Genomic DNA, 18244 nt, shown 5'->3' with positions numbered 1-18244 from the left:
GCTGTGGCACTCAAAGGGTTAAACAAATATTTAGTGACCTTATGACTTTATATTGAAATCTATGACAATTCTCTATGTACTCTATGTATTGCCTAAGAAATAAAAATCTATTGTCTATTGTCACCCAAAGCAATACTTGGCACTACAAAGTTTAATTTTTAGGATTATTCTTTCAAACTAACAACAAAAAATAGTAAAATTTTTCAGTAAATATTTACTTATTTTAAATAAACATTTATTCACAATTGACCTCACTATCCGTTACACCAGCAATTTGACAATGCTCCAAGCATCCTTAGTGTAACTTAGTGACCTGCAGGAGAGTTATTAGAAGGTTCAATAAGAAACAATATAAATTAAGTTGTCATTTAATAACCTATCACACGGCGTCAGTGACACCTGACACTTATAAACATTCACTGCACTCACACAGACTCAAAATAAATGTCTTCAACATACATTAATAACATAGAATTATAGTAATAGGTATTCAACATAAACTAATAATTATAGTATAATAGTTCTTTATGAACAATACAAATTTTATTTCTCTCCATTTCAATATAGTCCGCCTTCTATTCGTTCGTCGCACTTTTTCCACCTTTTTACTCACTCGCGTACTACTTAAAAATATCGTAAATAAAACTCTCAGTGGTTATTTTTATACAAACATGTTATTTTGTATCGCGCGACGGTATCGTGTGCACACTATAATTGGTTAAAAGTCTGTATCTGTCGTGACGAGACGTGGCGTGAAGTGTAGGGACGCGACGTTACGAGTCGCGGAAGAGATCACCAACAGAAGACCGAGAGTTCGCCTCCGTGCTCGCCGTTATGTCTCCAGGCCGTCACTGCTCGCGCCTTCATCTGCAACACCACCACGAAAACATTACAATTGTACAATTACTGCTTCACATATAAAACAAATCACAGAGTAATGGGACATACTCTTGCTTAAACAAGTGGATATCTGTGAGACATACAAAGGTATAATATTATTTTTTATTAGTGTAAGCCGATAATTGAAACAGAAAAATGTTGCAAATTAAAACATACATAGACTATTGAAGAACTCGCAATTAACATATGACGTGATGTCAGATGTATAAAAAGACAGAATACTTTTGTGCTTAGTATGACCTAACTTCAAATAAAAAAATATTAAACATACGGGAGTACTGATGGCAGTACTGATGGCCAAGCGGTCTAAGACTTTGGACTTTGAGTCTGAGTTAGCGCAGGTTCGAATCCTGTCTGTGACTGTTGCACTTTTTATCAGTACCATCGACCTTGTACTGTATCAACACTCCCCTTATTCTTCTTGATATGATCCTCGCACAGGCCAGTGGCCCATGAGGACGGGCAGAATAAGGCTTAAAAGGGGGTCAACTTCTCATATATAAAAATAAAATAAAAAATGTTAATGTGTAGCTTGTAACATTCAGTTTAAGTATTACCTGTATTTGAAAATATACTCAATTTATTATGTGCAATTTGAGAGCTTACATATAGCTTGCATGAGGACTGTACATTCAAAACGTTTACGTAGGAGGGAAGACTGTAAATTAAATTTTGCAAAGCACTATTATTTTATGAATGACTGGGCAGTAAATTCAAATATGTTAACCAATATAGTAATATATTATACAATATATAAATATGTTAACTAGTTCTGTCTCTACATGTTCTAACTGAAGAAATGTGGAATGCCTATTTTCCCTACGAGTCTAGTGTAAATGCCTGACCTTAAAATCCTGCCCATACTTTACCGCCTTAGTGGATACTTTCTTAACCCTTTGAGTGCCAAGTATTTATTGAGTGGGTATACTGAAAAGTGCCAGGTATTTTTCTAGTGGGTGTACCTATAAGTGCCAGCCCTTTTTCAGGCATTTTGCAAGGTTTTAGTAAAAAATTCACAGTTTGATTATTTAATAAGCTATCAACATGATTCTGTTTTATTTTTCTCTGAAAACTCTCTTTAATTAACATAAAATAACAAAGTTACCACAAAACTAAATTTAGGAATACCAAAAATGGACTTACCTAAAAAAATTTCAGAAATATTTTTTAATTTCATTTTTCAACCAAATTATTATGACCAAAAAAATTCATATCCTTTTCTTAGTCCATATCACTGGAAAGTGTATGCAATTGTCTGTCAATCTTGAAACATTTATATTATTATCTTCAATAATGAGTAAGTTATATAACTTTTAAGAAACTATTGTCGCATTGTTTCTGGTAGCTATGGCAACCAAAAATGTTTATATATGAGTTTCATAATTTAAAGTTTGATCGGAAGTGTACAATAACAATTTATTTTGAAAAGAATGATTCTTCACAAACATTTCAATGTGATATTATTTTAAAATATTTTTAAATAATATCATTATTTAAAAATAATGATATTTATTAGTGACTATTTTAGGTTAACATTTTTAGTGACTTTTTCCCGAACGTCTGGTAAAATCAGACATCGGCAATTTTCGGCCAACTTTTGTCGTCCGGTAAAATCGGACGTTGACACTCAAAGGGTTAAGATGGTATTCCATTTCCTGTCAGATAACTAGTCATTCATCCCTACCACATTGTTGTAATATATATTATGCTAGTGTAGTTATGAAAATTGTGTGAACACAAATTTTTCCAAAATGAAAATTTGTTCACTCAAAAATATTGTCCATTCAAAGTTTGTTAAACCACTGACAACTGCGTAGTAGGTGAGTATTTTTACATCAATGGTCCGCGCGTACGATATACACAGCGACGTTTGTAGTAACGTCTATTCTTGCTCTGGGCCGAGTGCCAACAATCCTCTACAGTGGTCCACAACTAGCAAACACGTTTACTAGTGAATATTTTCACATAAAGAAATAGTTTTTAAAAACATAATAAAAACAAAAAACATCATAGGGACAATTTCCAAAAAGTTTTGTTTTTGTTTTTTATATTAAATTGATGTTTTTAAATTCTTACAGGTGATAAAATAAATAAGTTCTTCACAACCTAAATATGATGTGAGAATTTTAAAACCATAGAAGTACTTGAACCGATTAATTTGATGATAGCCGTCTAAGTATTTGGAACGTTTTGTTTGATTAAGTAAATATATGTAACGTTTTATTTTATGATAGCCATACAAGTATTTGGAACGTTTTATTTGATGATATTCATATAAGTATTTGGAACGTTTTATTTGATGATATTCATATAAGTATTTGGAACGTTTTATTTGATGATATTCATATAAGTATTTCGAACGTTTTATTTGATGATCGCATAAAAACTATTACAAGTGAATAAATCTGCAATTATATACGACTATAAAAAACGGATCAGAGCTGAAATACAATTGAAGACCCTACAATTTTTCAGTATCATTTAAAGCTTCTACATCATTCAACTCGGTGGGAACACTATATTTACATCCAAGTTAGTGTGGTCAGAATAAAATATCTGAGCAAAGTAGATTGGACAGTGCGGAGGCTAATTAGTTAACAGTGAGCAATTGCTCTGTACTCTCTCTGCTTCCTTCCGGCCCTGAGATCAAACTTACTTGTATAATCTGATTACTTATTCTTCATTGTGTTCTGGAGAAAGCGGTAATTACAGTTTTCTGTACTTTTTTTAATTTTCTCATACTGAACCTAAATTTAATCTTCAATTATTCCTTGAAAACCAATTACAGCACTAACTGTAACTTGATCATGTCTGATTAACAAAGAAAAAAATGCATTACTATAATGTATTTCCCAGTAAATTGAATACAATTACTTTATTGAAGTATTTAAAAATAGTCTTATTATTACATTTTATTTCAGATAACTTCAACCTTTTAAAATTAAATTAAATATTAAATTATGTTTTAAATAATAAATAATATTACTTAGATGGATATGAACTGTTCTGAACACGCTTTACCAAATAATCTTCATAGTTTATTTTGTTCAACGCCACTAGTAACTTTATGAACAGGCATACACTAAAACATTTTTTGTTCTAAACAAGAAATTGCATTACTGCAGTGTCTATGTCTGGCTTTAACTAATTTATTTAAATCCCTGTTCTCTAAATTATAATGTGTAAATTTTAATGCATTAACATTTTTTTAACTTGGCAAGTTAATGTATAAAACATTAAGCAGATCGTCCAACGTGATGACGTCAGAAAAGGTGGACGATTTAGGACGTGACCTGAGGTTGAGACAGAACCGATCGGAAATGCCCTTTGCCATCAGTGCGGGCTACGGTGGCAGCTTTGGCGCAGCCCTCACTTCTGGCAATAGAAGAAAAACATGCCTTGTGATAGTACCCAAATACAGGCTCAGATCACGTAAGCTAACTTTCATTTTTTCTAATCCGTGCGTGTGTATTTACCTACTTATAGGCTAGTAACAAATGGTAGACAGGGACAGAGTGGCCTCCAGATAGTACCAAAGCACCCATAGTTACCATGTGAGAGGCAGCCTGTATTTTCTAAACGTTCAAATTGTAACTACTAATAGTCTAATACTGTCGAGTGGTTGTAGTATTCAAAACTATTTCATCATCAAAAGTCTTGAGATTATCACATAATTTTGCTAGTTTATAAGAACAGTTTTTTTAAAATTTTTATTATTAATATTTCAAATAAAAGCTGTTCTTTTGTAATTTTCATATTTTCTTAAAATAACTAACTTTTAAATCTCAAAAACCTTTCTCTTCATTTACAAGATCAATGTGTCAGATGACATTATATTTTCATAAAAGAGCAATTAAAACGTTAACTAATGAATGAATTTCAATTTTATGCTTCTCAGAACCAAGCAGTCCCATTTACAATTCATTTAAGCTAAACGAGAGAAACTATAAGCGAATCTAATAAAGCGGATTCAATAATTCTGAATAAAAAGATTTAATTAAGAGCGAGGGTTGAGGGGGTGGGAGGTAAGTGCACGTTATTTCCCTGGACAATAGTGGCAGCAACCCTATTTGGTCGTACATTAGCAGGTAAGTGAACATTACTGAACACCATACTGTACAGAACGATGCACTGTGCACTATATGCTGTACATCTATTATGTCAATGTTTACACGTTATTTCCCTGGACAATAGTGGCAGCAACCCTATTTGGTCGTACATTAGCAGGTAAGTGAACATTACTGAACACCATACTGTACAGAACGATGCACTGTGTACATCTATTATGTCAATGTTTTCACGTTATTTCCCTGGACAATAGTGACAGCAACCCTATTTGGTCGTACATTAGCAGGTAAGTGAACATTACTGAACACCATACTACATAGAACGATGCACTGTGCACTATATGCTGTACATCTATTATGTCACTGTTTACATGTTATTTCCCTGGACAATAGTGACAGCAACCCTATTTGGTCGTACATTAGCAGGTAAGTGAACATTACTGAACACCATACTGTACAGAACGATGCACTGTGTACATCTATTATGTCACTGTTTACATGTTATTTCCCTGGACAATAGTGACAGCAACCCTATTTGGTCGTACATTAGCAGGTAAGTGAACATTACTGAACACCATACTACATAGAACGATGCACTGTGCACTATATGCTGTACATCTATTATGTCACTGTTTACATGTTATTTCCCTGGACAATAGTGACAGCAACCCTATTTGGTCGTACATTAGCAGGTAAGTGAACATTACTGAACACCATACTACATAGAACGATGCACTGTGCACTATATGCTGTACATCTATTATGTCACTGTTTACATGTTATTTCCCTGGACAATAGTGACAGCAACCCTATTTGGTCGTACATTAGCAGGTAAGTGAACATTACTGAACACCATACTGTACAGAACGATGCACTGTGTACATCTATTATGTCACTGTTTACATGTTATTTCCCTGGACAATAGTGGCAGCAACCCTATTTGGTCGTACATTAGCAGGTAAGTGAACATTACTGAACACCATACTGTACAGAACGATGCACTGTGTACATCTATTATGTCACTGTTTACATGTTATTTCCCTGGACAATAGTGGCAGCAACCCTATTTGGTCGTACATTAGCAGGTAAGTGAACATTACTGAACACCATACTACTGTACAGAACGATGCACTGTGTACATCTATTATGTCACTGTTTACATGTTATTTCCCTGGACAATAGTGGCAGCAACCCTATTTGGTCGTACATTAGCAGGTAAGTGAACATTACTGAACACCATACTGTACAGAACGATGCACTGTGTACATCTATTATGTACTGTTTACATGTTATTTCCCTGGAAAATAGTGGCAGCAACCCTATTATGGTCGTACATTAGCAGGTAAGTGAACATTACTGAACATCCATACTGTACAGAACGATGCACTGTGTACATCTAATTATGTCACTGTTTACATGTTATTTCCCTGGACAATAGTGGCAGCAACCCTATTGGGTCGTACATTAGCAGGTAAGTGAACATTACTGAACACCATACTACACTGAACGATGCACTGTGCACTATATGCTGTACAGAAAGAATTTAATTAAATTCAATTAAAGATTGGCAAATTTTTTTTAGTACTTTCGAAAATTCTGACAATACAGGATGATTGTAAATCCAAAAATGTAATTAGAAACATTATGTATTTCAAAGTGGAAAAATAAATTTGTGTTTAACAGTTTTATATCTTACTTCTATTAAACTGTTAATTTCCAACTTTCGCATTTAGTGTAAACACAAATTACAGTTAATTTCTAAATAGATATGATGCAGTGTTTGATTTCCTGAACTAGAAGTGGTAGAACTGTAATTTTCCGGGGACATGGAGGATACAGTGGGGGAAAATGGGTATAGGGGATAAATGATTTTCCGTGCAAACAAAGTGCTTATTTTTCAGATAGGGGTACTGGAACGTCGTTCCGGTGCGTTCCACCTCAAATTGGGCACTGTAAACATGTTTTGTTATACTGCAGTAGTAAATCTATGTGATTCTGACATACAGTGTTTTGACAATGTACACTATCACTATCAAGTTGAAATTAACCATAACAACTATTCCATTCTTTATTGGAAACAATACATGAGAGTGGTTGTACATTCAACAAAGCTCCAAAATTCACTTATTACAATACAAGCCTTCACTACAGTATGACTGTTCTGAGTTAATTTACAGAAAAATATTCCAAGGTTCCCGTGAGACTGTATAAGAGCCTCTATCTCACTTTAATTAAAGCGCACTGTGAGCTAATTAAGTTTACAGGCCGGTGACAGAGGCAAAAATATCTCTACTAATTTCTAAAAGTGGAACATTATGAAATGGTGAACAATTTTGCAAGTCTTTTATTTCAAAAGTTTATTGTGTAAATACATTTCTGTGCTGCCAACCCAAAAATGGTATCCATTTACTTTTAATTATTAAAAATATTACTCTACAAATCTCTCTTTCTAAAAAAACTTGTAATAAAGTACAAAACAATTAGTCTACGATGTAAATCTCTTACTTTAATTCTCTAATCACCAAACGCTAATCACATCCAAGAAATTAATTGCTTGAATGGCCAAAACGGTTTCTTTCCCTCTTTATTTTACTATAACACTTAATACCATTTGATATACAACATTTGTATTTAATTTTGTGATTTGTCTAAAGAAAATAGCCACCTCACAAAACAAAAAAATAAAAAGTCCTCAATAATGGTTATTGTGATTTTCAATGTATGAATTAAAGAATATTTTAACCTTACTTGGAAAAAGTCACGGCAAACCATCATATCCTCAAGATAAAAGTGAATAAATTAGAACATATAACAAGAACAGAGACATACCCAGAGAGGAAAATATCCCCCCTAAATTTTAATATATGAATGTCTATTATGAGCAACCATATAAATCCTGGTATTACTAGACAAGGTGAAAATAAAGCCTGATTATTGCTTGCCACTTATTTGTTTCTGTTCATTCTCTGCCACAAATAAATTCTTGCTACAACACAATTCGTGTGCCAGTAATTTTCCTTATTAACTTTGTCAAATTAAAGTTGATGTGGCTTTGTGTTTTTGTAGTTGTGTTCAAATAGTTAATTTAGTACTTAACAATTAAACTTCAATTATAACAATTTCGTAACAAAAATCTGTAGGCTAGTAGTTTTTAATTATCTTGGCCCTAACAAAATAAGAACTAAGGCTTAACAATATTAATATTAGCATTTTTGAAGCCAAACTATTAAAGAAACGCTTTCAAAACAAAAACACAAAGGGTCTTTACAGGGAGCAAAAGTTATAAAGCAAGATTTAAGAAGGGAACCCATCCCGTGGCAGGTCGGCTTATATGAAAATCAACAACATAATACAACAGTGCCTAATTGAATCGCCCGGAGCACCGCGCGCCCTGCCCCGCGCGCTCACTCGCTCGCATAACAGCTCACTGTTTTTAGGGCCAGATTTTCACTTTGCAAGAAATTAGGGTTTATTCCACTGGAATGAGATAATAAACAGTTTCCAAGAAATATGACCCTGATTATGTTGCATAAAACCAGGGCGATCTTTCGCTGTGTGTTATGGTAACAATATAGTAATAATGATTTCAGCTTAGGCTATTTTTTCAAATAATTAAAAGATGTACTGCCAAAAAGGAAGAAACAAATAATTCTACATAACTTTAAACAACAAAGTTTTCCTTTAAACTAAATAGGCAATAGAAGACAAAATTCTATATATCCATAAAATAATGTTTAATAAAATTTATAGTAGCATATTAAAGTGGACAATATTTATTACAATACGCGACAATCTTGTCTGAAAAGTAATCAAAAACTCTTACATAATATCACATTCTGATAAAAACCCATATAATTGTTTCTATAAAGAAATACTTTTAGAAGTAAAATAACCAGTAATGCCTGAATCTTAAATAAAATTCCTTGAGTCAATAACTCAAAAGAGGTAATAAAATTCTTTAAGCGTTTATGATTACTATTTCGGCATGAATGATACATTAATTTTAATAGTAATCATTTATTCAGGACAGACAAATGACCGAAAAAGTGAAACACTGATTAGTTTATGCAATCAGTTCCAATAAATAGCCCTTTGACTGGTAGAGAAGCTCTTATTTCTTGAAGCTTTTGTGTTCATAACACTGTTATTGGCTAGTTCACAACGAGTTTGTGTACTCCGGGCTTGGTTCCATTGATAACATTGATTCTGCATAAAAACCGCCACCATTATTTGGTGGAAAAAAGAGTTACAACCCAATTTAAAAACAGTAAAATCGTTTATGTTGTTTGTTGACTTCAAATCAACAACCATATAAAGATTGCACATAAACCAGCATGACACTAAAGCTTTATATTTAAAAATTGTTTCTTAATGTAATGTTGAGAAATAGACCCAGCAATGTTTAGACAAATATTAATTAAAATTAATAGTTGTAATTGATAAAACTTAATAATAAAACCTTTTTTACTGAACACATGGACTTTTACAGAAAACTATACCTACAATTCTATAAAATGTATTATTTATCTTTCCTGCTTTTAGAAATTTACTAAATAAATGAGAATCAGTTTTGCCAACTTCTCTTGGTCACACACCGGTAAATGTGTACCAACCATTATTCCAGGTGGAACTCAAAGAATAAAACATTAAGAGGATAATTACTGTACATTTGACAAAATTACTATAAAAAGACTTTCAACCTTTTATCAAATGTTTTTATTACCAGACTGTGATAAACACATAAATAAAACTATATTTTTAAACGCACTAAGTCACATTACAAAGAATATTGAATAACTTATAATGAAATGAATATTATCTTCAGAAAATTATGACCTCATTCGGCTATTAAACCCTGAAGGTTTTTAAGTTCTATCACTCAAGTTGCCAACTCTCAAAAACTGAGAGTTACAATCCTTTGCAATAATTAGTATTCTCCAGTTTACAGCTTTATAAAAACATCAATCTCTCACACTTCAGATGAGATTATATTAACCAACCGGAAGAGCAAAAAAAATAAGTCGCTTTAAAACCAATACATTTTTTTCTATGTTTAGGAAATGATATTAATTTTCATGTCTGATGAGGGTTACTTTGGAGTGCATCAAATATCATTTCAAAATTCTTATACTTTTGGAACCCTCACATTTTAACCATTAGCAAAACTAATGCAGCTGATTTATTTCTTAGGAAAAACTTATCTATCGATTAAAAGAAAAATCAGATTTTGCACTTATATAGTGCAAATAGGAGGATCCTCCTCTATTAAGGTCTTTGGGTAATCTACGGCTGCCAATACAGAACAGTTAGACTAATTGAATAACAGCTGTGAGAATGTAATTTAAATTAGCAGTAAAGTTGCTTACCTGTTGCATCTTCTCGAAGTCTAGGCACGGACGTTGGATGGTATTACGGTGCCTCTTGCGTGGCGAGGCGGCCGGACTGGGCACATAGTGGAATAGTTTGGGCGGGGGTGACAGTGAGCGGTGGCCGGGACGGTGGGCATGGCGGGGAGGTGAGGTACAGAACTGTACAGGGGCGGACATGGTGGCCAGTAGCCCCTGCACCTCCTCGTCGCTGCTGCTCGACAGCTCGCAGCGTGGCAGAGAAACGCTGGCAGCGACTGTTCGCCGCGCTGTAGCGGTCACACAAACCACCTCTGGTGTCACCTGGAGGACACAGATACAGTCTACTTCAACATACGATCAACAATGTCCTGTAATAGTTTATTTTATTCTTGCCATTTACCTAATTTGGCAAACGGCATTTTTAACTGCTACTAACAAAATTTTTATTTCTATGATATTTATAGGTTCTTTGTTTAAGTTTGTGGCGATTGATGATGGAAGGTTTGAAAGGATAACAGGACTTTAGACACTTGCTTGTAATATTGTACGTTACAAAATGTGGAAGAAAGTAATATAGGAATCCTCCATTATAAGAAGGAAGTATATGCAGTACTGAACATTCAATTACAAAAGGTGTGGTTCCGAATCACAGATACAACCAGAGATTACTTGTTGAAATAGTGATGACTCCGATTACCACTTTATTGTATTCAACACTACTATAGAACCTAACGACTTCGGCCATTAATAGAGCTGGTCATGTTCATAACAAAAATCTTGATGAAAAGAAAAGATTAGATTTTTGGATGAAGAAAATGCTACTAAATTTGCAGAGACAGCAATAAATGTTATCAAACAACTGGGATTCTTGTATTACTGCAGAACAGTACTCAGGAAACATGTATAAAGGTGATGAACTTAGGAGATGCTTGAATACGCCTCATTTAACAATTTACTAACCATCCAAATAATAGACTATAATAAAATTCCTGCCAAACAACCATAAAAAATAGGGGTTTAAGAATTATTTGTCAAAACCCACAAGGAAAGAATAACATATATGGAATTTTGAAATCAGTAAAAAATCTACTTTCTTTTGATTAAATAAAAGTGGGCTGTTACATAAAAAAATGGACTTGAACCCTAAACCTCATTCTTGCTCGGTGTGAAATATTTTCCATTATAATTTTTAAACTAAACAAAATTCTATGCAGATTTCATGTAAAAAAAATGTCTATTACAGGTACTAATAAGAAAACTGTGACAGTTTGATATTATTGACCACATACACTTTTTTGAGTGCAGTGGGTGAACTCCTGAATCTAATGAAAAAAAAAAAAAAAAACAATTTACACTAAGAAGTGCTTAACAATTCCCAAATAATTCCGAATCCAATATACTTCTATATTCCATGGAGTATTAAATGCAAGTTTCACCAACTGCTTAAATTGTGTATTTTAAGTATTTCTTTTTATACTTAGATATAAACAGAAAACCTGAAAATATATTTTTTTAATTTAAACCCAACATTTAACTTATAAATGAAGTATTTATGAAGCCTATATTAAATAATTATACTTGGTAACAATTAATTATATTATATGAAAGAGCTGATCAAAATATGGAATCTAATCACTGTTAAAAAGTCCATAAGTTGCATTAAATTTAAATCTTCAATATTTCTTTGACATAAAAAAAACCATTTTAACTTCAAAATTTTTACTTGTAGAATTAGACGGTAAAGGTACACAAGGTAAAGGTAATGAAATGAGCAAGTAACATTAACTGCTGCGGAGAGAGCTCCTGCCACAACTCCATCTCTCACAGCCTTTGACATGACTCCCAACATTGGATCCACGGATGTCAACAGACTGCCAGCAGATATGGAGCTGGGGAATTATCATAATTGGTTCATTACCAGCCAAACACTTAAGAGTCCCCCTCTCACTCCCCCAACCAATGCCCTCCCCTCCGTCCCTCCCCCCACATTGATTTCCCCTTCACCCTCTCCTGTCATGAAATTAATCGGCTCTCAGTTACCCCTATCTAAGATCCGACACCCGCACACTTCACTCTTCCAATACATCTAGCACCCACATTTATGCGACTGCTGCCGCACAACAGTAATATCAATTTAACTTGAATTTACATTTCGCCTCAGATCAAACGACGCTAAACACGCCGTGATTGAATCCAGCATACGCACGTAATTGAGTGGTACGGTACGTACGCTCCTCAATCGCCCGAGGATAGATGACGGATTCCAGAGCATAATGCCTACTCCATATTGCGTTCTCTGATAAATCACAGAATTGCTCGTTACTTGTGTCGATTATTCTGGTTGGAGGCCTTTGACAATGGACAATGTACATCATGACACAATCGCATTGTTCATTACCACGATATCTGCTTTCTATGTTGCAAAATAGTTACTGATTACACTATGCTAGCGACGCAAAGCTCACAGAAGATCGCTTCTGATGTGTTACGTAAGTGAGATCTCCTGACAAACATTACATAAGCTTTACATATATTACCTCCTCCAGGTAGTCTGTGCAAATTCATTTATGACCACCATTCTTTCAACTTTATAGCCAGTGTACTACAATTCTATGGACTTATAATTATCAAATTTTTTCTGTTGTATCTAGTTTTACTTTAACCTTCAAAATGTTCTACTAAAACACTTTTATTGCTGAAGGGTTACTAATGCACTTTCTGTAAACGCAATAACAAAAATTTTCACTAGTTTGATGTCTTTGCGGTTACAAGAACAAATTCTCCAATAGCTTATGAAAGAAAACTAGTCATCTGCCAATATTAATTGATTGTAATGTATATTCAGAACAATTTTCTCATAAGAAATTCTATATTTAATAAAAATTGTATAAACTATTAGTTTTTTTTTAAGCACAGCTCCCAAACACCCCTATACTATGCCCTATACTCAATGGAAAAAGGGACGATAAACCACTCAGTGAAAAACAGGGGACCTGAGACAATCGAACTGTTGGAGACCTTAAATACTGCTCCTGGTTGGTTTTTATTTAGTATTATTATTATTACGTTATTGTTATTCATTGACCGCCTTACTACAAAATATACATTCATTATCAAATAAGTCAACCCTCTCTACCCACTGGTACCAACTGATACCAAACGAGACACATAAAAACAGATATCATTAGATCCACCAAACAATACTATCCAGGATCGTACAAGATAACAAATAATGGTATTCTGGAACATATTAATAGATAGTCGTATTTTATAAACAGTTTATACGAGTTTCTATAGTGAAACCTTTATGTATTTAAAACAAATTTCTACTCATAGTGCAGATTGAAATTTTAGTCCCATTTTGAAAGCAGAGGCACGGTTAACAACTAACTAGTGCACCCTCCTAAAAGTGATCAGGACTGAATTTACTGAAATTACTCAAAAGTCACCACAGACAAAACCAAGTACTGTGAACAAAGATCAGATCCTACAGACACACACTAAAAAAATTGTAGAACAGTAAAAAAAAAGCCCTCGATTGGAACTTATCAGGACACAAATGAAGGGCTCATTTCAAGATCATGTGAATGAAACAAATAAGGAGGAAATAGTAGTTACATGAAACCCTTTGTTCAGGTCAGAAAAGACAAAGAGATATCTGCTATCATTAATGACAACTAACTCCACTCATTACAGGATACCTGTTGTAGTATTGTCATTATTGTAATGCTGTCTTTCGACTGGAAACAGTGAGAGCAAATGAAGGCGTTCTTCATAAATGTGAAGGAGAAAGAAAACGTCGTGACTACAGATACACCAAAGTACATAGAGTTTTTATCAATTCAAGCGCCATCTCTGGTAGTCTCCGTGCGCTTGAAACTGCATTTGAGATCCGAGTGTTTCACTGGTGTCTTACTTTACCTCATTGAAAATGTGCACAGAGAATGGGTAGTAACAAGATCCTGCACTGTGTTGACCCCACATGTTCAAAAATTCTACCACAAAGTTTTTTAAAGACAATTTTTAAATGAATTTCTTGTTTAAATACAACCTAATAAAAGCTAATCTATATATATAAAAATGAAACTGTTCGTGTGTAACAGCATCACTCACAAACGGCTGGACGGATTCGCCTAATTTTTTTTTTAATTTGTTTGTCTTGATCTGTAGAAGGTTATAGGATACTTTTTATCCCTTTCCCGATTCAGGATTCCGCCCCACTGGTTACAGAAATACCCGTAAGAAATGCATTGCAGCAAACATATGTTATTAAGTGAAAGAGTCTTTTCAAATTTTTAATCAGCTGTTCTTTGTAAACATATATAATGCGACAAAAAATTGTTGTTATTTTTGACAGTAACTAAGTAAACATAAATATTTTTGACGTTTCTATGTAAACAAACATTTTTTGACATTTACAACGTGTCACAAATGTCAAATTTTTGATAAACGTGATTTGATATCTTTTTTACAATTTCCAAGAACAGTGTTATTTTCCATCAGTAAAAGGTTTACAAAAATAGGCAAGTATTTTTGTTTTCTCATGTAAATATTCTTTGAAGAATGTTTTTCTCAACATTTTTTTTTTAAGAATTCCTTTGAGCAGTTTTTTGACGAATTTTATTGGAAAATAACATAATGCCAAAATTGTTATATATTTATATGTTATATATCTACTGCCACACGAGCGGAGCCGCGGGTTTAGGCTAGTTCTGACTAAATCCTCTTATATTAAGGTAAAATAAAAATTCCGATTTTCTGATGCTGATGAAGTTAATCTGCTTTAATATAAATTAAATAACATACATTATTTGAAATTATTTAACAGCAGTAAAATCTGAATGAATATTTTCATAGTGAATGATACTAGAATAATAAACTTGGGTTAATTCTTAACTTTTCCCATGCCAACGTCCGTACAGTGTGGACACTCAGTTTTATAGATATTAAACGCTGCATGGTGAACCAAAACGTCTCATATTTGGATGTTGCGATGTTCGATAGTCTAGCTTACGATCAATGTATCATAAGTATGTTTACGTTTCGTATTTTGGTGATCCGTGGCCTTGAATAACAAAGCTCAGGTAATTCAATCCCCCTGTGTTGTTACCTTTTGAGCAAATATATATAATATAGAAAACAAAAATTGTAAGTGTAATACATAAAATGATCAAAAATGTGCAAATCTGAAACCGGTGTTAAAAAATGGACAGTTTACTTTTCTGTAACTTTTAAGAAAAATATGATTACCAATTTGGTCGTCTAGACTCATAAACAGATGTAGAATACTATACCAATCTCAACTTAGACACTAGACTTTTTTATTGAATATTTTAGTTTTTTTTAGTCAATAATGTTTTTTAATTTACAAAACACAAAGAATAAAATTTTACAATTATTTTACTTCTTTGTATTTTGTAAAGAAAATACAGTTATAAGTTTATACATAAATGTACTGTTTTTTTAAGTAAAATTTTAAAAAAATAAAAATTTAGTGTTATAAGTAAAAATGTGTTTTACAGCAAAATTACACCCTGGCATTTCCCGCACGTACCTATGAAATATGACAGGCACTCAAGGGGTTAAATAACTACATGAAACATATCTGCATGTAATATGTAAAAATGCTATAACTACAACAAGTGTAACACACTTTACACATACTAATTATGTGGTTTATTACAGCGAGATAAGAACTCGTTTACAAAACAAAAGCACTTTTAAACCAAAAAAGTTTATGATTTCAGAGAAATGTTTACAACCCTCCATGTTATTACAAGCCTTAGGCGACACATTGTACACAAGTAGAACACAAGAGTGAGTTTGTGTGCACACAAGTGTTGTAAGGATCACAATTATACAAGGTATGTAAATGTTGCGATGAACTGTAGGTCTATAATGAGTTCCTAATTCTACATGACATATAACTCGTACAATATATTTCTGCACTTTAAAACTCTGGGTTTAAATGGATACTGGAAGTATACTAAAACTCAAAAACTATGTATCTTTGAATGTCTAGCCAGTTTCTAATTCCTAATCCTATCTATTCAAGTTTAAAATTTTAACACTGCGAAACCGTAGATTAGTTTCTTACAAACGGTCATGCTTTCATATTTGTTAGCACTATACATTTAAAATACACAAACATCACTGGTATAAAATACTATTATTGTTATTGTCAATCTTTTAGTTTTTATTATACACTGTATTCTTCAATTTTAAAGAAATATTTATGTTAGTTTTTTATTAATAGACGATTTTGGACATTTAGTCTAGACATTGTTACAGTAATGTACAATAATCTGATGTTTGATATATTAAGACTGTTATCTTTGTACTGTGTTGGAGTGAGAAAATAAATTCTTTTTTTCTGTTATTACAAAAAAATTAAACATAAATTAGATTTACTTTCAAAATTTTGTTCAAAATTGATGTAATAATTTTCAAGATTCTGAAATATTTTGATTTTTCACTGAGAACAATGAATGAAATAAAGCTAAATCGCTACTATTAGGAGTTTAGATCCTGCGATAATAACAATTCTATTTTTATTTGTAAAATAGTATATAAACTGACCTGAGACCATTTCCTTTTCTCCGGCACCGTGCTGGCCGATCTACTCCGGACAATCTCCTGGCTGTGGTGCGGCGTACTGTTGATGACCTCCAGCTCCTCCTCTGAGCTGTGGTGGTCATAGTTGAGATCTGAGTCACTGGGAAGGGCTGAGTCCAGAAAGTAGGGAGAGGAAGGAGTAGCCACACAGGGATCTGCCGGACTACCTACAGCCCCTACCACCACACTGCCTGCCTCACTTTCCATGCCTGCAACACAATACAATAGAGTCATACAAGGTAGTCTACGTGTGTGTGTGTGTGTGTGTGTGAAGCTGCAGTACAAGAAAAATTAGCACTGAGTTCGCAGGATTGAATGATTGATTGACTCAGTCAAAAGCCGTGCTCACGTTTTACAAAGTGGCCAGACTTAAAGACCTTATGTTCAAAAGCCTGAAACAAATTAACCAATAATTAATCCATGGTGTCAACTTCATTCTGTTCAAAGAATGCACACGTCTGGGCAAAGATTATTAGATCAAATAATTTAGATATCACATAAAACAACTGAAACTTCTGGTTTTCTTTGTGGTATTTTTTAGGCCAGATTCTAATATGAAAAAATTCCTTCGAAAAGACAAATTAAATCTATATGTCCACGGTTTAGTCGCGTTGTGAAATAGCTTTATAATAAATTATTTTACATTAGGTAAACATCTTTGGAAACAGAGTTATACAATTAGGTTGCCTTGATTACATCTTGAAATATAAGCTAACTACAAAATTCTGTTGGACCACAACCATCTCGGTTATCAGTTACGCAACACTACAGGAAGTGTTTCAGATTTTCAGTACTAAACAATAATATTCATAACAAAACGAAAAGTGACAGTTAGATGACAATGACTAAGATGGCAGGAAAAAAGTAGCATGATGTAGAAGTATATAAAAGAATAAATGTTCTACTAATGAACTCTATCTTTCTTGTCATGTACGTATACTTCACAGGTCCACTAGTAGTAACTAACACTGTGGTTGTAGTATCGTTGTTGCACTTACATCTTCTACCAATGAACTAGACTTGATTGTTTATTCTCTCGTTTGCTGTTTTACTATTTGTGTAACTATTTTTACTGCTCGCACTCTGAGCTGTAGTATCATCATTGCATCTATATAATACACTTAATGGTTTATTTTCTTGTTTTTTGTATTAATATAAATTGCTCACATTGTAACTATAGTATGTTATATATATATATATATTAGTATTTCTTCACTTATTTTGATGATTTGTTCATGGGATTCATGCTATATCTATATTAAAGGAAGATTGTACACCCTCCTTATGCTCATTATGTTTTAACTTGTATGTAAA

General features: G+C 33.2%; 1 protein-coding gene across 3 annotated transcripts in view; it reads right to left on the bottom strand.

Annotated features, from left to right (window-relative positions):
• Positions 1-352: 352 nt before the first annotated feature.
• Positions 353-18244, bottom strand: part of LOC124356643 — a 115823-nt gene continuing 97931 nt past the window's right edge. For all 3 annotated transcript variants that reach the window (XM_046807766.1, XM_046807767.1, XM_046807768.1), the window contains 3 exons: positions 16895-17139; positions 10334-10636; positions 353-867 (listed from right to left, as the gene is read on the bottom strand). In XM_046807766.1, coding sequence (XP_046663722.1) covers positions 793-867; positions 10334-10636; positions 16895-17139 — 623 coding nt within the window. In that variant the 3' untranslated portion in view covers positions 353-792. The remainder of the gene's footprint in view (positions 868-10333; positions 10637-16894; positions 17140-18244) is intronic.

This window comes from Homalodisca vitripennis, chromosome 3 (assembly GCF_021130785.1).
Source record: "Homalodisca vitripennis isolate AUS2020 chromosome 3, UT_GWSS_2.1, whole genome shotgun sequence".
Lineage (NCBI taxonomy): Eukaryota > Metazoa > Arthropoda > Insecta > Hemiptera > Cicadellidae > Homalodisca > Homalodisca vitripennis.
Note: the sequence above shows the minus strand (reverse complement) of the source record. Positions and strands in the feature narration are given on the sequence as shown.